The 22,518-nt window shown below is 36.3% G+C and overlaps 1 protein-coding gene across 1 annotated transcript in view; it reads right to left on the reverse strand.

Moving 5' to 3' along the window:
• Positions 1-22,518, reverse strand: part of Pdgfc (platelet derived growth factor C) — a 197,413-nt gene that overhangs the window by 71,446 nt on the left and 103,449 nt on the right. Inside the window, exon 2 of the mRNA XM_042668451.1 lies at positions 17,592-17,784. Within this exon, the coding sequence (XP_042524385.1) occupies positions 17,592-17,784 (193 nt within the window). The remainder of the gene's footprint in view (positions 1-17,591; positions 17,785-22,518) is intronic.

Here is a 22,518-nt window from a genome sequence, read left to right on the forward strand (position 1 = left end):
TGTTTATCTAATATGAATACATAAATATATTTCTAACATCATATGCATACATACATATATTCTCTCAGTATTTATGAACTGATCATATGTATTTGTCCTTAATGTATTGATTGTAGTATTACATTTGTTGACTTTATTTATTGACTTGTTTAGGTTCAATATTCCTTGCATCCCTGAGATTAACTTCCATGTGCTTTACTTCCAATTGGTTACAAATAATTCAGATAAGAAATATTTTGTTGTGAATTTCTGTATATATGTTCAACAAAATTACTGGATGTGTGTGTGTGTGTGTGTGTGTGTGTGTGTGTGTGTGTGTGTCCTGGGTACTGGTCCTGAGATTTGAACTAAGGACCTGGTCACTGTCTTAAGCTTTTAGGCTCAAAGATAGCACTCTACCATTTGAGCCACATCATCTGGTTTCTTGGTGGTTAATTTGAAATAAGAGTCTCTCATGGACTTCCTGTCCAGGCTAGCTTTGAATAGTGATTCTTAGATCTCAGCCTCCTGAGTAGTTCATATTATAAGCAAAAGCCACTGACATCTAAGCATGCTTTGTTGATGTTGATTAGTTTTGAAATAACTAATAACTAATATTAGTTATTCTTTAAATGTAATTCTGTAGTGAAGCCATGAGGTTTAGGCTTTTGTTTATTGGGAGACTTATTGATTAATAACAAGCTATGTGTAGCTTGTTATTGGTCAGCCCAGGTTCAATTTGGAAAAATGATAGTTTTCCAGAACATTCTCTCTTCTAAATTCACTTTTTTTTGATGTATACTATATATCATTTGTATTCATGTTACATCAGTTGTAATGTCTCTTTATTCATCTAATATTATTTTCTGTGTCCCTCCCACCACTTTATTTGGTTATCATGACTAAAAGTTGGATGACTTATTAAAAAAAGTCCTTTATCTTTTTTTAATTCTATTTCAATTATTTCTGCTCTGATCTGTGGTATTTATTTTCTTCTGCCTATATTGGATTTGGTTTTTTCTTGCTTTTCTAGTTCTATGGGATGCCCCATCAGGTTATTTTGAAATCTTTTCTCTTCATTTGATACAGGCTTTCATTACTACTTTTATTGTAACCTAAGCTTTGATATGGTATATTTCCCTTTTGTTCTTTTTTAGAGTTTTTAAAATTTTCCTTTGAAATTCTTTGTTGATTCATAGGATGACAAGAACATGTTCCTCAATTTCCACATCTTTGTACAACTTCTAAACTTCTTCTGATTTTGCATATGTGATATATTAAAAGATTTCTTTTTCTTAACATATTTTTGACTTACATTGTGTAATTTTCTGGAGAATATTCCATGTGTTGATGGGAAGATTGTGTGCTCTGCAAAAAAACAAACTCTAATGGGAGTTGTACAATGGGGACATGAAACTCAGTGACCTGTCCTCAGGCCTCTCTGGGGAACCTCCATTGTTGGCAGAGGATCTCTAGCAGAAAAAGAGATGGCATCAGGGTCACAGAGTCGTCTTCAGTACCCATAACATCAATCATAATAGGGACTTCAAGCAGTAACAGGGTCACAGCTGGACAGCAGATGATGAGAAATGTATCCCACAGCCTTGTGTGGACAAAGTAGAGACCACTATACAGGTCTATGGTCCCTACACAGGCAAACACTGCTGAAAGCAAGAGCTAAGGGGTGGCGCCTCCCTAGTTCCCACAATCCTGTATGATGATGTTGGAAGCAATATAAGTATGAGGGGCAGGTAACTTAAGAAGTATGCCCTGTGACCAGTGGTGGCAGCTGATCACATGAAGGGTGGAAGGGCGGGCTGTAGGTTCCAGATCTTGAGTGTAGACCACTGCTGTGCTGGACACTTGTCACCTCAGTGAAGGTTGCTGCATGGGCCACAGCTACACAGCGGTGTTAGCTGGATTTGGGAGGTCATGGCCAGATATTTTTTGAGCCTTCATGATGGGCATATGCACAGCTCTCTGTTCTCTAGGGCAGTGTGGACACCAACTGTAGCTCTATTCTCAAAATGGCACAATGAAGAAGCCTCAGTTCTTGGAAGAGAGAAGAAATGTAAGTCCCTTCTGTGAAGGAAGGGTCCAGGGCAGACTCTCAGAAGCTCCCCTAGTTGGCCTGTAAGCCAGCGATACCTGTACAACATTCTATGGCAGACATTACAGGTGTGGCATCTAGAGCACTGGTGTCTGCTATGATGCTCAAAGTTCTTTGTTTCCTTGCCCAATTAGACCTTGGCCAAAGATCCAGGGGCTGGGCTCATTGTCAGGTTACTTTCTTACTGTACAAGCTGCTACAGCTGGACTCCCTGTTTAACCTGGCTCCTGTCTTCCCTATCTGAATAGTACCTGGCTTTTTCCCCAGCCACTCATTTCAAAGTAGTTATTCATTTGTTATGTTGACTCTGTGGATAGGTTGAGAGCAAGTTCAGAGTCCTTGTCTGCCATCCTGGAATTGGCTCTCATGTTTCTTTCTTCTCTCACCAATCTTCAGTGAGTGCTACTAGTTGTCTCTGATTTCACAGAATTGGTATATTGGGGCTCACAGTTTAGGATGCCTTAGCTGAAGTAAACACTGACCAGGAGATAGTATTCACTTTCTTGCTTCTACTGAAAATGTATGTGTAAATTGCACTAACATTTCCAGTGAAGTGGGGAAGGAGACCTTATTCCATGCTCCTTCCAAGACAATCAGATGTACTAAGGTTAATCTTAACTCAAAATAGTTTTGCTAAGTATGTTCATTTAACTCTTGTTAATTACAGAGCAAAACAAGCATCCTCTTATAATAGTTACATTTTTATTAAGTCATTCCAGCATAAATCTTAGAGAAGAAAACCAAATAATAATTCACCACAAATTCATCCATGAATAAGAATAAATATCAAGTCAGCATCTGCTCATATAAAAACAAAGGTAGAAGAGAAACTCTACTGAAATACTAAATTCTTTAAATAGGAGGCTTAATTAGCTAGAACTTAAAATTTCCTTACTAGGTACAGGAAAGTGATCTCTGAGAAAATCAAGCAAGGGAATTGTGAAAAGAAAGGCAAAGAAGATAGAAGGCCACTGAAAGGAAAAGAAAAAAGATTTAGGAAGAAGATAAGGGCTGGTAGGAGACAGACACTGTTGTGAGCCAGACAGGAGTTGGGGGAGTTACAGAAGACATTTTTTTTCTATACTTGGAATGTTGATTTTGAACATTTCAAACACCCCAAACCAAAACATCTCATTAGCTGAAAGCACAGTCCCTTGATCTCAGACTTGGTCAGATCCCTGCCCTACATTTTAAGTCCTCTTGGGAATGACTTTTTTTTTTCCAAGCACAAAAAAGTAAATTTTACAGAGGTTAAAGAAAAACAAAGCTATAAATTATGCCACTGGGCTAACTATGCTCAAAAGACTTGCTGGAAAAGGTACTGTAAAATCTACACTCCAAAGAAAACTTTATTCTGTGGCCAGTGCACAGGTAGAAAACAGTAACAGTAAGTTTGAAAGCTGCATGTCAACTTCTGCCTGTTCTAAACACCATTCCAGAAAATGTAACTTCTGAATCTTAGCAACTCTTCCTCCTTTGGATGGAACAGTCAGGTTTACTACCTGGAATCATGACTCTGTGAAGCCCAATCATCACACACATATTGGCTCTTAGATGGGCCAATAACATGAACATTGCCAATCACAGCAACAAAGGCTTCAAGTTCTAGCTATATTAAACTGGCTGAGCAATGTCTACACAAACCAACTCAATCAAAAATTTTCCTAGAACATAGGTGAAGTTACAGTCTCCGTGACTCTTTCTGCCACCTCAGAAAGACAGTGCATAGAGAATGAAGTCAAACCTATAGAGGCAAAAGAAGAGGCTTAATTTCAGAGCCAAGATACAACTTTCAGTTACACTACACAAACTTTTCCTTTTCAAACTCACTAAAACCACTAGCTAACTCTTTGTGGTCCTTTGAAAATAAGTCTTAAAACAGCATTTCCTTTCATGAATTTCACTACCTTTCAACTTATGCCACTACCTATTAGGGAAAACTATTTTGGTATGGCACAATTCTAGCAGAATTATAATATTCCAAGACAAAATACAATATTGGTCTATGGTTTTCTCTGGATTCATGTAAAATTCCCTTGTCCAGTTTTAGAAAAGAAAAAGACCAAGTTTGTCCATGATACTACATGGCACACTAAGTTACTCCATGGTTTGTTTTTAATATAAATATGTCTCATGGAAGAAACGCTACTACTAGCCATTTTCTTCCTCACAGTTATTCTAAGGCAAAAGAGAATTTAGATTTGAAATAGGAAACACTGGGATTCTGCAGTTTGATTTTGTACAGAAGTACATGGATATCCTCACCATGCACACAAGATACAATAAAGAAGAGGGTATCTAACAAGATTGAAAAAGCTTTTTCTTCTTGAAGCAATATGTAAAAATAAACAAAATAAAACACCAATATGGGCAAGATGAAAGGCTGAAAGATTATCGACCTGTAAAATTTGGTGGTTGAGAAATAAAGAAGTTCCTTCAAATGTTCCAACAGCCTTCAATCTCCTCTGACACATTTTATAGATAGATATACTTCTCTCAGAATTGTCTTCTTAAAATATGCAACAATATATGACCTCGTTCTGTAACAAAACCCTTAGCTTCCAAATGACTTATAATTTGCCACACCTCCAAGGCATCTATCTCATGCTACCATTCTCAAACAATTGCCCATATTTTCCAGCTCCAGTCTAATTCTGCCTGGAGTTATTATGTCTCTACAATGTACCAATTCTTTTATTGAATATTATCTCTATAATCTATCAATTCTTTTACTGAGCACAGATTAGTTGTAAGTCTACTGCTAAAGTCTTACTCAATATGCACTATATTTTCATACTTTCCTGAACTCATCTTTCTATACTTGAAGACACAAATCACTTGTTATTTATGTCATATCACTGTATAAACACTACAGGTATCTCTCTCGTCTTTCCTTAAATAGCAATGACTTACTTAAGTGACTTCTATGATCAAAATTCCTATTTTAACTCCCAAGGACAGTACTAAGATATAGCATCTTGATAGATGATGAAGACAGGAGTAAAATTTAAATATCATAAGAAAATAAAGCCGGGCTCCGGTGGCTCACGCCTGTAATCCTAGCTACTCAGGAGGCTGAGATCTGAGGATCATGGATCAAAGCCAGCCCTGGTAGGAAACTCCATGAAACTCCTATCTCCAATAAACCATCAGAAAACTGGAAGTGGCACTGTAGCTCAAGTGACAGAGCGCTAGCCTTGAGCTGAAGAGCTGAGGGACAGTGCTCAGGCCCAGAGTTCAAGCCCCATGACAAAGAAAGAAAGAAAGAAAGAAAGAAAGAAAGAAAGAAAGAAAGAAAGAAAGAAAGAAAGAAAGAAAGAAAGAAAGAAAGAAAGAAAGAAAGAAAGAAAGAAAGAAAGAAAGAAAGAAAGAAAGAAAGAAAGAAAGAAAGAGAAAGAAAGAGAGAAAGAAAGAAAGAAAATAAAGCCCTCCTTCTAATGTGTGAAGACATGGCAGGAAGACAATGCTTATGAACAAGGAAGTTCCTCTCAGATGCTGAATCTATTTCCTCCTCAATCCTGGACTTTCTAATCTCTAGAACTACAAGAAATAGAATGCTGCTGTTAATAAAAATTCATGAAATGTTGTTATGAAGAGATAAAAAAAAGGTGAAACAAGTTAACTAATACAGTGGCCAACACATACATAGTGCAGCAAGTAAGTAGAGAGTGGTAATGATGAAGCCAACCTTCCCACCTTGTTGACACAGGCATGCCAGTGAGTTACCTGTTCTATCCACACCACTATGCAAACAAGAGACTGTGGTCCTGCAGCAGAGGGCCACAGCAAACCTTAAAAAGGTTCTGCTTTGTTGTTGAACTTCCTTTTACTTGCTGTCACAAAGATGAAATTCTGAGTAACAGTTCAAAAACAAGTTACTTATTCTCCAGCCCAGGTTTGCAAATTTTAGGTAGAAAGAGGCATTTAGAAGGGCTCACAGGACACCTCAGCATCTCTAAAATTTGAGATCGCTTATGCCATATATAGACTAACTGTAGTGCCTTTTCTTTTCCTCTGTCCTTTCAAGAAGCTCATGAACACATTTTGTTTGGGAAATAAAAATCATACAATGTACTTAGTGTTCTCCACATTCATTGTCAGCTAAATAAACAGTGTCACCTTATTTCAGCCAAACAGCCATTCAAGTAAGGGAATTTTATACTGCATTCACAAAATAATATTTCCACAAATTGTTGTCACAAACAACTTGCAATGGCATTGTTTGGCTGTTGTAGGAAATCTATAATGTTATTGATACTTATATCAGAATTAAACATAGAAAATGAAAATTTGAGATTTGGGGACCTCAGGGCAAGACTAACCTATCCACTCCCATGCCAACAAAATTAGTAACAGCTGGGGCTAGGAAGGTGGCTCAGTGGTGGAGTGCTGGCCTTGCATGCCTGAGGCCCTGGGTTCGATTCCTCAGCACCACATAAGCAAAAAGAAAAAAGCCGGAAGTGGCGCTGTGGTTCAAGTGGTAGAGTGCTAGCCTTGAGCTGAAGAGCTGAGGGACAGCGCCCAGGCCCAGAGTTCAGGCCCCACGACTGGACCCAAAAAAAAAAATAGTAACAGTTAGAAAATGGTCAAGAAAATAATATAACATTAATAATCCTAGGACTAGAGACCAGGACAGTGTACTAAGCCCTGAGTTCAAGCCCTAGTATGGGTGCATGCATGTATTCTCTCGTATTCTATGATTACCATATGCTGAGATGGAGGCTATCTTATCACTATTATATATATTTATTTGTCAATTCCTTTACTTAGACAATGGATTGCTTAAAGAAAAAAATCCCCTATGACATCACTGCTGCTATCTCAGGAACTAACACAGTGCTCTGCTAAAGTGTGTTGAATATATGAGTGAATAAATGTGCAAATCATAAGGATACATTATTCCATTATAAACAGGAAAAAGAAAATAAAATGTCTGAAAAGAGTTTAAAGGAATTTTAAAGAAACATTAATAAATTTTGATCATCTTATATAGTCCAAATATGTGTTTTACTTAGCAGACTCAGATACCCTATAACCCACTGACTTATTTTTCTTTTTTGTCCCACATGCTATAGCTATACAGTATTCTTTCCAAAACCAGCCCTGAAGTTACGGCAAAGAAGAGGCACTATGTTCAACTGTACCGCTTGATTAAAGTATCCATTTCCAAATGCTGTCATATTTTCTTTCCAAATGCAGTTTTGTCATCTCTAATTAACAAACAAAAGACTGGAAGTAGAAGAATGGCACAAGTGGTAGAGCATCAGTGTTGAGAAAAGAGGCCAGGACAGTGTACTAAGCCCTGAGTTCATGCCCTAGTTTGGGTGCATGCATGTATTCTCTTGTGCACACGCACGCGCGCGCACTCACACACACACATCAGAAGAGACACAATCAGTAAATAGTGCATGAGTAACAATGATATAAACACTAAAGTGCACTGATATATTCACCTGTGACATAGTTATACCAACCACATTCAAATAGTTCAAAATACGGGTTGGAGTAGTTGCCTTCCTATTTCTCTTATCCTAGTACTCCCTAGTTCCCCACCTCATTGCTTGCATCTTGAGGTTAAGCTGTCAAAGTAATTAAATATAATTTGTATTTAACTTCTTTTGCTTTTTTGTGATAATATAAATATAAATCTTCAATAGCATAATCACACAATTTTTCCTATCTTTTTCTTCCTAAAGATGACTTGAAAAGAGCAGTAGCTACTTGGGGAAATCAATTCACCTGAGTCCTTTTTTAAAGACAAAAGTAAATTAGTGATTTTTTTCCTATTTTTTCAAACCAGTTATACACTTGAACTTCACAGTAGTAGGTACTGTTAGAAAACAATGTATTTTTCTTGACAACCATTTACATTCCAACTATATGACAAATGAAGTTAAATGGAAAATACATCTGTCTTTGTGTCTTACCCGTAAACTGGTAGGTCTATGAGAGCAAAGCATTGCTTTCCATACAATACTGATGGTCAGAAAAGTTGGCAATCTTTCTGGAGATTTCTATGAGGCATTTCCACAGGCTTTGGAGCCCGGAAGAACCAATTGAGGAATGTCTAAAAGGGAACTAGGGAGTCACAGAAACAGCAGGAGAATCCTGCGGTGGAAGATAGCCAATATCTTCCCTTTCACCTCTGCAGCCCACACAAATCTGTGTGCATAAACCATAGGACAGCATTTTCACAGCTAGATCATCAGTTAATCTGTAGGCAGATGTCACAATTGCTGGAAGACAGTGGAATGGTATCTTCAGAAGACTGAGCAAAACACAAAACATAACTCTATATCCAATCTAACATCTAATAATGAAAGAAAAAAAAAGGCATTTACAAATATACAATACCTGAATATTGACTATCCTTGTCCATTGTATGGCTAGTGAAGATCTACTCCCAATCCGTGGGCTTTCTATTGATATTGCTAGCTATGTCCTTTGCCATGCAGAAGCTCTGCAATTTTATGGAATCCCATTTGTCCAACCTTTTTTTGATTTGTTGTGTTTCTGGATCTCTATTAAGAAAATTTCTGCCTGTGCCAAGGAGACCTAGGGTTTCTCCTATTCTATCATGTAATGTCTTCAGAGTGTCTGCTTTGACTCCGAGGTCTTTGATCCATTTGGAGTTGATTCTGGTGCAGGGTGATATATAAGGATCTAGCTTTAGCTTTCTACAAGTAGTTAGCCAATTTTGCCAGCACCATTTACTGAAGAGGCTGTCTTTCATTCTATTCTTTTAGCTCCCTTATGGAAGATTAGATGGCTATAGGTCTGTAGGTTCATTTCTGGGTTTTCAATTCTATTCCATTGGTCCTGGGGTCTGTTCTTGTGCCATTACCAAGCTGTTTTGATAAATACCCAACAACAAATCTTCAAAGAAACAACTGCCCAATAAATAAGTGGGCTAAAGACTTAAAGAGAAACTTCTCTGAAGAAGAAAGAAGGATGGCCAATAGACACATGAAGAAATGCTCAACCTCTCTAGCCATAAAAGAAATGTAAATCAAAACAACACTGAGATACCACCTCACCCCAGTTAGAATGGCTATAATCAAGAACTCTAATAACAACAGATGCTGGAGGGGATGTGGACAGAAGGGAACTTTACTACATTGTTGGTGGGAGTGTAAACTTGTTCAACCACTTTGGAAAGCAGTATGGAGGTTCCTCAAAAGATTCTACATAGAGCTCCCCTATGACCCAGCATTCCCACTTTTGGGCATTTACCCAAATGATCACAAACAAGACAATACTAAAGCTACCAGCACGACTATGTTTATTGCAGTATTATTTACCATAGCTAAGATATGGAACCAACCCAGATGCCTGGACAACAATAACCCAGGCCCAAAGAAACATAGGTCCCATGGTTTCCCTTATTTGCAGTAACTAGTATATGTCTGAGTCAAGCAGAAAAGGTCAGATAAGGTGATGTTAGGGAAATGAACCCCAAGATAAGTATTCAAATTATTTTTTCTTTCATGCGATTGTTTCTAACATATTTATAAGATTATTTGTTTGTTGCTTTGTATATTCCTCCCCCATGGTATAACCCCTGCTTTCACTGTATTTGATGTTGTTATAATTTGTGGAGGGGAAGGGAAAAAACAAATCGTTTAACTAGAGATACAGGTGGACCCATTGCAACAATGGGATGTACAAGTCGTTATGTCGAAAAACGAACTTTACAACTTTGGTCGGGGGTAGGGGGGAAGGGAGAGGACTGGGTAGGGGGTTCGGGGGAATGGGAAGGGATGGGAAGGAGGAGGAGGCAACAATGCTTGATAAGAAATGTACTCATTATCTTGCCCATGTAATTGTAACCCCTCTGAACAGTAGTTTCACAATTAAAAAAAATTTAAAAAATAAACTTATCAGATACACCCATATTAGTATTAGGTATAATATGCTTTACAGTAAACCTAAAGTATTAATAAAGATAAACAAGGTTATATCTCTAAACCTATATTCATTAACTAACATAATCTTATATTATCAGAAAGAAAGGAAATAAGATTAAGGAGGAAAATCTTTGTTGAAGAACTCTAGATTAAAAGAAAAGCATTTTAGATTGCACACTCTCTCTCTCTCTGTCTCTCTCTCTCTCTCTCTCTCTCGCACACACGCACACACGCACACACGCACACACACACACACACACACACACACACACACACACACACACACACACACACACTTCTCCTCCAGGAGGTAAAGCTTAATCAGTGTTTCCTTGAGAGCAGGTTGGACTTAGTTATGAAACTCCAAACACTATTTTCCCAAATACAAAAGGAAGATTCTATTTTGTCAGAGAAGATACCTAGCATATTACAACATACCTAGGTGATCAAAGTCAGCATCTTTACCAACATGGAAGCTGGATAGCACTTATAGGTAGGGCCGCAGAGTCTATGACCTTTAAGATTCCTTCTTAAACCCATCACACTTAAGTTTAAACATGAGAAAACACATGCAATTCTAAACTACTGACATTCTACAAAACTCGTGCTTCATCAAAATTGTCAAGTTAAAAGAACTACAAAAAGCCAACTGTTTCTGATATTTGAGATGGAAATATTCCAACTAAGTGTAACATACATTCTGAAAAAGACAAAGGAAACACAGCTGATATCATCCCACTTAAGTGTGAAACTGAGTTAATAATATCTTATGGATGTAAATTTCATAGTAATGCAAATGTATCACTTTGTTCTGCAATATAGAGTGATATAGCAGGCTCCAGGCTCACCATATATAGGAACTTCCTGTAACTCCAAAATTACTCCAAATGTTAAACTATTTGTAAAAAGGTAAACTCTAAAGTAAGAGAGATGAAAAAGGTTTCATCAATACTATCAACAACCTAATCAGAACTAGAAATGACAGAGTAAAATAATTAAAAGGATGAAAAAAATCTTGATTTTTATAAACCATGACACCTTTTCATAAGTTCCAACTAACTTTCAGAGCAATGATCAAAATGAATGCATTTGGCTGGGTATTGGTGGCTCTCACCTGTAATCCTTGCTGCTCAGGAGGCTGAGATCCCAGGATCATGGTTTGAAGCCAGCTCAGACAAAAAAGTCCATGAGATTCTTATCTACAATAAACTACCCAGAGAGGGCTGGAAATGTGGCTTAGCGGTAGGGTGCTTGCAGAGCATGCATGAAGCCCTGGTTTCGATTCCTCAGTACCACATACACAGAAAAAAGCCAGAAGTGGTGTTGTGGTTTAAGTGGTAGAGCACCAGCCTTGAGTATAAAGGAGCTCAGGGACAGTGTGCAGGCCCTAAGTTAAGCCCCAGGAGTGGCAAAAAAAAAAAATACAAATAAAAAACAAACAATGAACAAAGAAAAAAACTACCCAGAAAAAGCTAGAAGTGACAGTGGCTCAAGTGGTAGAACACTAACCTTGAGCACAAAGAGGCTTAAGGACAGCTCTTAGGCTCTGATTAAAGTCCCAGGACCAGCAAATAATAATAATAATAATAGAGTTTCAGAAATTTGCAGACAAAAGATTAACACTAAACTTGTTTACATTTCTATACACTGGCAATATACAATTATAGAATGTAGTTTTCAAAACCATGTTTAATAATAACTATAAAGGTTCTAAAAATAAATCTAAAAATAATAGGTAGATATTATCTTTATGAAGAAACCTCCAAACTGGGCATAGTAGCTCCAGCCTATAATCTTAGAAAGGCTAAGAATAATCACAGTTCCAGGAGAGTGCAGAAAAACCATCTTTGTCAGACTCATCTCCATAGAAATGAGCTATACAACTTGGAAAGGAAGGGAAGTTGGGAGGAAAAAAATGGAGAAAATGTCAGAGTGGGTGACACTTACTTAAAAAAGTAATGTACTCATTACCTGATTTATGTAACTGTAACCCCTTTGTGAATCACTTTTACGTTGTCCTATGTGCTCAGCACATCCTAACATCTGTAGAAAGTGTAAAATAAGAGGATTCAAATCTAAGTTCAGGCCTGGGTAGAAAATTACATCTTAAGTCAAAATACCCAGTGTGAAGAAGGTTTCATGGCTTTCTTTTTGCATTAATTTTTTGTAAAGATGATGTCCAGAGAGGTTACAGTTAATAAGTCAGATAAAGAATACACTTTTTTTTTTTAATCAATGTCAGCCCTTCCCTTGCTCTATCCCAGTTTTCCCTCCTGTCCCCACCCATATATAGCTTACACCTGCATTTGTTCACACTTTGTCCCACCATTTCTGTGCTTCCTTTTACCTTCCCAAAGACAGATAAACAAACAAACAAGATGAGGAAAAGAAAACAAAAATATCAACAAAGAAAAAAAACCTTGTTTACATTTCCTGGATTCATTTTAATAAATACTATCTTATATGATCACATGCACATAACTATTGTGTCTTTGTGATCCTCTTCTGAGGACATCCTTCTTTGGTCTCACTCTGGGTGAGGCATTTTTCAGAGGTGAGGCACCTAAATAGCAACATACAGCTCTGAGTTCAAACCCCCGTTTCTAAAAAGAAAGAAAGAAAGAAAAACAATTTCTATTATGGTATAGATATAAAAGAGAATCTCAATGAAAGAGAAAATGTAATGATCTTAAGAATAAGAAATCATTTAATGATTTATTATAATGATGCTAGTTATCTTCAAAGCTATTTGACTTAAAAAAGGAACAATTTTCCAGAAACTTTACAGCTTAATTCTAAAGTTTAGATTCAACAGACAAATAGCTCCAGTGTTCCTAAAGGAAAAGAAAATGAGGTGAAACGTCTCTAACAGTAACTTCTGTAATATGGAAAAAGTAATTAAGACAGTGACATTCCATTAAGAGACACAATTGATTAAAAGAACAGTAACCCATCTGACATGATCAGAAATGCAACTGCAAGTTAACTGCCTTGGAAAGGGAAAAATATCTCTTCAATAGAAATGGGATACCAAATCCTCAAAGAAACAACTGCCCAATAAATAAGTGGGCTAAAGACTTAAAGAGAAACTTCTCTGAAGAAGAAAGGTGGATGGCCAATAGACACATGAAGAAATGCTCAACCTCTCTAGCCATAAAAGAAATGTAAATCAAAACAACACTGAGATACCACCTCACCCCAGTTAGAATGACTATAATCAAGAACTCTAATATCAACAGATGCTGGAGGGAATGTGGACAGAAGGGAACCCTACTGCATTGTTGGTGGGAATGTAAACTTGTTCAACCACTTTGGAAAGCAGTATGGAGGTTCCTCAAAAGACTCCACATAGAGCTCCCCTATGACCCAGCAATCCCACTTTTGGGCATTTACCCAAATGATCACAAACAAGACAATACTAAAGCTACCAGCACGACTATGTTTATTGCAGTATTATTTACCATAGCTAAGATATGGAACCAACCCAGATGCCCCTCAGTAGACAAATCAGTCAAGAAAATGTGGTATATACACAATGGAATTCTATGCCTCCATCAGAAAGAATGACATTGCCCCATTTCTTAGAAAATGGAAAGACTTGGAAAAAATTATATTAAGTGAAGTAAGCCAGGCCCAAAGAAACATAGGTCCCATGGTTTCCCTTATTTGCAATAACTAGTATATGTCTGAGACAAGCAGAAAAGGTCAGATAAGTTGATGTTAGGCGAAATGAACCCCAAGATAAGGATTCAAATGTTTTTTTTTCTTTCTTGCGATTGTTTATAACGTATTTATAAGATGATTTCTTTGTTGCTTTGTATGCTCCTTCCCCACGGTATAACCGTGCTTTCACTGTATTTAATGTTGGTATAATTAGTGGAGGGAAGGGAAAAAACAAACCATTTAAATAGGGATACAGGTGGACCCATTGCAACAATGAGATGTACAAGATGTTATGTAGAAAAACGAACTTTACAACTTTGGCTGGGGCAGGGGGGGTGGGGAGGGGGTGTTGGGGGGAGGGCGCAGAGCAGGGTGGATGGGAAGGGATAAGAAGGGGAAACAAAGGAGGAGGCAACAATGCTTGATAAGAAATGTACTCATTACCTTGCCCATGTCATTTTCACAATAAAAAATAAAATAAAATAAATCTCATTTGAAAGAAATTAAAAAAAAAGAAATGGGACGCCACAACTAAATACCCTAATGACAAATCTCAGAGACACAGAAAACAAATTTCAGTGGATCAAAGGCTTAAATAATAAAGGCAAAATTCAAATAGTCAAAGACAAGATGGAAGATGTTAATAAACAAGTTAGTAATGAACATGAAAATATCCCAACCTCACTAATAATTAGAAAAACAAACTCAAATGAACAAAGTATAATTTCATAGCACTCTAACACACGGAATCAAAGCTTGTCAGGGTGCAAAAGAACTGAGAAAAGCCAATATACATTGAGAAGGTGAGGCAAAAAGTTGACTAGAAACTGGATGTCTTACACTGTGTTGGAGCACTTTCTTAGCACACGCATTATACAATGGAGCATTGGAAATGAAAGAACAAAGGATCTAAGCTATCTGCATCATCTTTGATTGATTATTGATTGATTGATTGCCTGTTCTGGGGTTTAAACTCAGTCTCCCACTCACAAGGCTGACTGTACTAAGTCAGCCCTGCAGCCTCACTTTCCATTGGTCATTTTTGAGATAGTTCACTTTCATTATGCACAGCTGGACTATAATCCATTTGGCTTTAAGTTTCACCTTATTGGGAAGCTTCTCCCCATTGACAGTGAGTTTCAAGAACTTTTCTTCCCATGCTGACCGGGAACCAGATTCTCCAAAGCTTAGCTTTCCCTGTAGCTTAGGATACTTGTCAAGTGGTTTGAGAAGAAATCTCTCAAACCTTCTGCCCAGTATAGTCTCAAATCACAATCCCATTGTCAGGTGCCCAGGTAACTAGAATTACAGGCTCAAACCTTGCAACCCACAACATAAACTTTTGAACATATAACACTATTGGATTTTGCTTATTTGAAATAAACCTTAAGTCTCAGAAGAAAACAAAAGTTAAAACACTGATACATATTTTAAACAGGAAAACTACACTAATATCAGTAGGATAGTCATAGAGAAAGAAGTGACAGAAAACTACAGGTGTAGTTAAGAGGACAACTTCAAAAACTCAAGATAATAATTAGATTTGCAGAAATGAGGTATAATCAGGGATGAACTGGAAAGCAGTTAAACACAGTTGAAAAAGTCACTTTCCTAAAGTTAAGTCACATGCTATCATTCATTATGACAGTTTAACTTTACCATTAACTGAGATATATATTGCACATACATACATATGGATGTGAATATATGTATACAGATGCACATATCTTCTCTCTTCTGGAGCATAGTACATTAGGTATGCAGATGATACACAAGCTCTCCTACTACTGCCTGCAGACAAACAGTCACAGTGTAAAGGTACAAAAGTGCTAAGATTCTAGCTACTGCTCTTGTTATAATAAAGTCATTTTTCAACAAGGCATAGGTGTCTTACATCTGTAATCCTAGCTACTCAGGAAACTCAATGAAACTGAAGCAAGCCTAGGCAGAAGTCTGTGAGATTCCATCTCCAATTAACTAGCAGAAATCTATACTGCAGGTGTGGCTTTAGTGATAAGGTGCCAGTTGTGAGTAAATAAGCCATATTTCACAAGGCCCTCCATTCAGACTCTGGTACTGCCAGATAGATACGAGAGAGAGACAGACAGACAGACAGACAGACAGACAGACAGAGACAGAGACAAAGACGAGAAATGATAAAGTCCTTCTATTACTCAAAAAACTATCAACATTCATGAAACTTGTTCCTTTGTAAAGTTGATAAATCTTAGACCTTTTGCATTTTCCTACAAGAATAGTGAATTTTGTTCATAAAAGAAGAGGTATAGTACAGTATGGTGAAAATCTTCTTAAGTAAGGGTTAGAAAAAATGAGTGTTTCCATGTTTCAGTACAAAATATAAATGTTATTCACTCCACTTCTTGAGTCCCTTAAGAATTGAATAGCACAGGGCTGGGAAGGTGGCCCAGTGGTAGAGTGCTTGCCTTGCATGCTTGAGGCCCTAGGTTCAATTCCTTTGCACCACATAAGCAAAAAGAAAAAAGCTGGAAGTGGCGCTGTGGCTCAAGTGGTAGAGTGCTAGCCTTGAGCTGAAGAGCTGAGGGACAGTGCCCAGGCCCAGAGTTCAGGCCCCACGACTGGACCCCCCCTCCCCGAAAAAAAAGAATTGAAAAGCACAGTCTTCTAAAGAGAGCTAGAATAGTGCCTATTTCTGTAGGTCTGAAATAATAAATATTGTGAAAAAGAAACCTGAGGCTAAGTACATAGATACTAAAGAGAAAACCCAATGACAGCAAGTTCAAAGTTTATTTAATCTGTACTAAAATATTTATCTGTAATCAAGGACAAAATAAAAATTCTCTTTCAACTTGTGTATCAAAGAGAAAGTACAGAATCTTGTGAAGAAATTTACATAAAATACTTTCATAATACACAAGTATCCCTGGAATGAGAAATCTTCAAAAAGACCGCCCAACCTTGACAACTGTATTCCCCCAGGAATTGAGGGTACTGTTTATATGACATCCAGTAGGTGGTCTTGTGTGTGGGTGAAATATTCTAGCTGGCTTTGGATTCCCACCTGGAGGGGCAGATTTGACTCTGGTCTCAGCACTGAATTTCTTTTTCTTTTTTTGTCTTTTGTTTTTTTTTTTTAACTTTTTAATTAATTTTTTGTCAAGGTAATATACAAAGGTGTTTCAGTTACATAAGTAAGGTAATGCATACATTTCTTATCATAGTCAAACATTTTGGTCCTCTGTGTGGATATGCTTCCATATCTCCAGCTATGTAATACACATAGTTATAGATACACACAGATTTCTAAAAATTCCTTATTAATCATCTTAATGATTTGGCTGGCATGAAGCACAAGTGTATAATTTTTAGCACTAAGGTAACATATTTACAGCCCCAACTACATTCCTTTGTTTAACTTTTCAATATTCTATTTCTTGTTTAAATGGTATTACTTACTCTATCTGCACTTCTTACCAAAATTTTCTCAGAAAATTTTAGAAGACAGAAAGTAAAGATCACATATGAATGTGTATTTATCTTATGATTTAAGATAAAACAAAATATTTAGTAAAAATATTATGTGTCCTGGTTGTTTGGGCAGTAGTGGAATATTAACTCAATAATTTTGTTATTAAGTTGAGAATCTACTACTTGAGCCATATATCCAACAAAGCTTTCACATAGTTATATTAGGGAGTCTCATGGACTTTCTGCCTGGACTGACCTTATTGCAATTCTCCACATCTCAGCCTTCTGAGTAGCTAAGGTTATAGGTTTGAGCCACTGGCACCCAGCTATCTTCTAGGTTAAAAGGAAGACAATATAAGCTATAAGCTTCTATAGATTCATAAACTATCTTGCATTATCAAAGAAACAAAGTATCATGTTTATAATTACATTAATGAAGCAACTTGAAAGACAACAGGAGCTTTATCCTTGGTTCGATAACTTACTTGCAAATATCATCTTCTGGGTCTTCTAATCCAAACCGTTCATCAAATGTAAGCTGTATCCACATGTTCTCAGCTGTCACTAATCTCCATACCAGGACCATATTTCTTGGATATGTGTGAGGAAACCTTGGGCTGTGAATACTCCCATTTGAAGACACAGTAATAACCCTCTCATGCTGGGGATCTTGAACACCTAAAGCAAAAATAGACACACCAGAACAGTTTCAGAACACACATTTCAAAATTTACACATTTAAAGTAAGTATATTTCATATTTCATATTTACCCCAAATAAGTAGATCAATAGCATAATCAACCAAGCACACTGTTGTCAAAATTTAAACAAAAACTTATATATATTTATACTTGAAAGAATACAGGAAAAATTGTATTTTTAAGTCCAACACTGAATTATGAATAACCAACTCCTCTGGATATCTAATAATTTTTTTATTTTATTTTTAAAAATACAAGTAATGACTTAAATTTCCTAATCATAAAAACTAATTAATGATCTAAATGATTCCACTAATTTCATGTGACAATAGCTGAGAGAGCTGAAGAAAAAGAAATGAGGATAAAAGGAGCAGCAGTGGAATAATACAAGAGAAGGTTATCAACTCAAATTCATTAAATTTGAAATGTCAATCATCATTTTTAGCTTTGTATCTTTTTATTCTTAATACTTTAGAAACTAGGTGAATAAGACAATCCACAGCTTCTCATGTGGACACACAATTCAATTTTGTATTAAGTTATATTTGATACAAGCTCTAAGTTTTACATAAATTCCAATTTTATTATTAAATGACCTCAAATCTTACAAGACTTAAAAAAGTAAAGTGAGACCAAAGCCATGGTCTTAATTTCTTGTTTTATGGCTACTGAAAATTTTCAGGTCTTCTCAGTGCCTTATTATGTTAATATGAATTCTGAATATGCCAAGGGAAAATACAGTACAAAACAGCTTAAAATGGATTGCTTAAAATGGAATTTACTTATTTATTTACTGGTATACTTTATTTGCTTGGACTCACGGTCTCCTGTTCCTTCAACTTGCTTGCTTAGTTGGAATGTCACCCCTTCAGCCATGACTCCAGCCCATTTTTTGGTGGCTATTTTGGATACAGTCTCATAGGAGTTTTTTCTAGGGCTGATTTTCCAACCATAATCTCCAGATCTCAGCATCTGGAGTAGGAAAGATTACAGGCTCTGCCACTCACTAGAATGGAATATTTTAGCATCTGTAAAATGAGGTATTTTTATACCTGTTAAGATAAGTCCTTAATAATACCTATCTCTTTTGAATAGAATATTGGGCAAATAACAGAAGAAAAAGGTGAATGCATATTGCTGTGAAAACAGTCTTCTTACCCAGTCAACCTACCCAGTTGAAAGTTAATGAGAGGAAATGTCATCATTCATCTGCTCTAGAGACACTAAGAACTAAGACTGTTCCAGTCTTTACCCCAGGGAATTCCATTTAAACAAGATAAACTCCAATAAAATGAAAAATTGTTTTAACCAACCATCATTCAATTTATAAGAAATTTTCAAAAGCCTCAAACTGCACCCTGAACCCATGAAGCAAGGTCCACATTAGGAATTAATACTTTTGTGCAACTTCTACATCCTAATAACAGTTTCATCCAGAACAGCTCCTAATTCTGAGAGATCCCACATGACACTGAGCCCTGTGTTTGTGGCAAGATTAAAGAATAGCAAGAATAATATTATAAACACCTTTCATTTGCTCCTTTCTCAACATACTTAGGCATAGTCTTTCACTAAGACAAATTTCATTTTATGCGCTCCTTCTGGATATGTCCATGAAACCTATACAATGCAGACTTAATTATCAAGGCCTACTAATCACCACATTTTAGAATTAAGTTCACATTTCTCTTCTCTTCTTTTTTCTATTAAAGTTGTCTACCATTTCCTCTTTTCTATTTATTTCATTCACCATACGCTAATTGCTTTTTGCTTATTTCCTGATGTTAATCCGCTCTGCTTGCACACAATTGAGCTTAATCGCTCTGTGGTAGGAAGGAGTATAAGATGACTCTCAGTGTCCTTAACCTTGTGCATCCTTAAACTTATCCCTTGTACGTGTGATATTATTGCTTCATAAACAGATTGGTAGATTCTGGTTAATTAGTTAAGGTGAACCTGGCTGAATCAATCAGGCCCATGAAATAATTTCAGGGCACCTTAAACTCACAGAAATCACAAAATGAGAAGTATTCAACAGGACATAGATTGTTACTGACTTGAAAAATGCAGGAGGCACAGGTCAGAGGATTCAAAAACTTCAGAAACTAAGATTATACTATTTCATCACTCTGCTAGCAGTGGAGAGATGGGGAGGGGGGGGCTACATCCTAAACCTGGAAGCCTGAAGGAACTCAGAGTTAGATTCCCCCACCACCCCTGGTCTCCAAAGAGACCATGTCTAGTCTGGTTGATTGATGTTAGCCTCCTGAAACGCTATGCAAGATCCCTGTCATAGGAGGATGGACTTCCAAAATGTAGAAGTGAGAATGAATAAAAGGTATTCTAAATGGCTAATTTTGTGCTGGTTTCTTATGTAATATTAGAAGATAAAGACATATTTTATGTATACAAAGCGAATTATATTGCAGGAATTTATTTTGCCCCAAGTTTTTGCTAGTAATTATAGTATATAAGCAGCACATTTTCTTTTAGTGTTTGTGTTAATCAAAATATGTTAACATTCCTTTATCCTTAAACTATCCAAAATAAATCTTACAGTTGTATTTGAGACTTTTTAAATAAATAATTTAGTGACTGCTTCCTTCTTAGTGTCTAAACTCTTTTTCAGCTGTAAGTAAACCTATACCTAGGTTTTATCTTCCTGAACTATATGGGTAGAATTCACTTGAACTGACAGATCCTTTTATGGTCTTAGAAGATATACTTGTACTAAATTATGTATAGACAAAAAAGAAGACTTTGTGTGCATACGTGTGTGTGTGTGTATATATGTGTTTGTGTGTGTGTGTGTGTGTGTGTGTGTGTGTGTGTGTGTGTGTGTGTGTGTATGTGTGTGTGTTGTTTTCAGAATCCAGGACCTGCACATGCTGGATAAGGACCCTGCAACTGAACTGTATCTCACCTTTGATTATTTTATATGTCAATAATTAATGTTAAAATAATATTGTTAACATAGAAGTTAACAAATGGTATATCAATATTTGAATAAGTGAATCTTCTAAAGAGGATTCATGAGCACTAAGCCTTAGTCCTGGTATGTCTTACAACACTTGCCTTGGACCAGGGCACGCCATAGTAACAGAGACTTACTGTTATGTCCAACCCAGGAATTTACATAACTATTGGAAGACACACATTCTATTTTTGTATCTACTTAAAGAGGTCATACCTAAAATAACATACTTAAATCATGTTCCTTTATAATTCACAACTTCATTAGACTATAATTAAATATAATTTTAAAGACTGAAAATCTAAGGTCCATTTGTGGTAAAAGAATTGTAAATTTTCTTTCAAGTGAAAATTGTTGTTCTCGAAAAAGTCACTTCAAAATATAATGATCTCTGCCACAAAACAAACAAGATTTTCAGATGACAGTTTTAGGTAAATATCAAACAACTAGGCCTATACTCAAGAAAAAGAAAGAAAAAGCAATAAACATTAAGTTCTACCAAAGTAAAAGACCCTGTTGTTACAGTACTGTTGTTTATGGTTATCTTCTACACTTACTAGCTGAAGAATGAAAAAAGTAGGTAGCACTTTCTCACTGTTTAATAAAAGTTTGCTTTTCTTGTATCCAATAAAGAGTACTCAAAGTTCTAGTTAAATCTTTTTTAATCATATCACTAAGCTAATAACACCATGATACTGCAATGTACAATTAAACAATTAGATAACAGAAAGAAAAATATATATGTAAATATAAGAATTTTAAAGTTATAATTTTACACAGTGTCATATTATATTGCCCAATCCTTCTTAAGGTAAGAGTATTAAAAACCAAAATGAAGTTAAACAGGAAAAAAGAAGGTTGACCATGTACACACGTGTGTAAAATGCCAGTATGAACATTTCATATCTGCATGCATTAAATCAATGAGTGTGGATATCACTGTCATATTTTCCCATATGTTATATTGTTGGTATTGTTAAGGCAACTTCATTATGGTTGAAAGAGAACAGTAGTAAGACAAGTCATAAAAAGAAAATTATAATACTTCGAAACGCTATATTATTTATAAGTAACATTTAAAAGTATACCTATGATATGTAGCTCATGAATTAAGATAAAATCGCTAATGTCCTTCTCTAGGCCAATATTTTATTCTCAAAGAATTGTGACAATGAGAATTAGCTAAGAAGGAATGAAGATCCAATATTGGTTTCATTTGAGAGCATTAAAGACTTCTTGCTTGACAAAGTTAAGGCCTTTTGTAGCAGCAAGTTACAATGTGCAAGCTGAGTCGACTTCACAGATGTCTCATGAGAAGTTTTCTGTGTTCACAGTGTATTAAAACATGTTAAAACAAAAAGTACTTCTTCTTTAAGAGTGTACATCTATTGCTAATCCTTACTTGCTAAGTATGCATATTCAATGGTCTTTTTTTTGCTTTGCTCTGTTCATTTGATTTTTTTTTTCTGCCTATAATAACTCTTCCTTATCCTAATCTTACTAGTTTGTTTACAGAGCTAATTAATGAAATTATTATCTCATTAATGATTTATTTTAGCCTTAGTTAATATCATGCCACATACACAAATACATTCATAGATCTTCACTCACCCCATACACAAATGCCTTTTTTTTATTTTTGGTCAGTCGTGGGGCTTGAACTCTGGACCTGGGCACTGTCCCCCAGCTCTTCAGCTCAAGGCTAGCACTCTACCACTTGAGCCATAGCGCCACTTC

This window comes from Dipodomys spectabilis, unplaced genomic scaffold (genome assembly GCF_019054845.1).
Source record: "Dipodomys spectabilis isolate Male_0828 unplaced genomic scaffold, ASM1905484v1 ptg000436l, whole genome shotgun sequence".
Lineage (NCBI taxonomy): Eukaryota > Metazoa > Chordata > Mammalia > Rodentia > Heteromyidae > Dipodomys > Dipodomys spectabilis.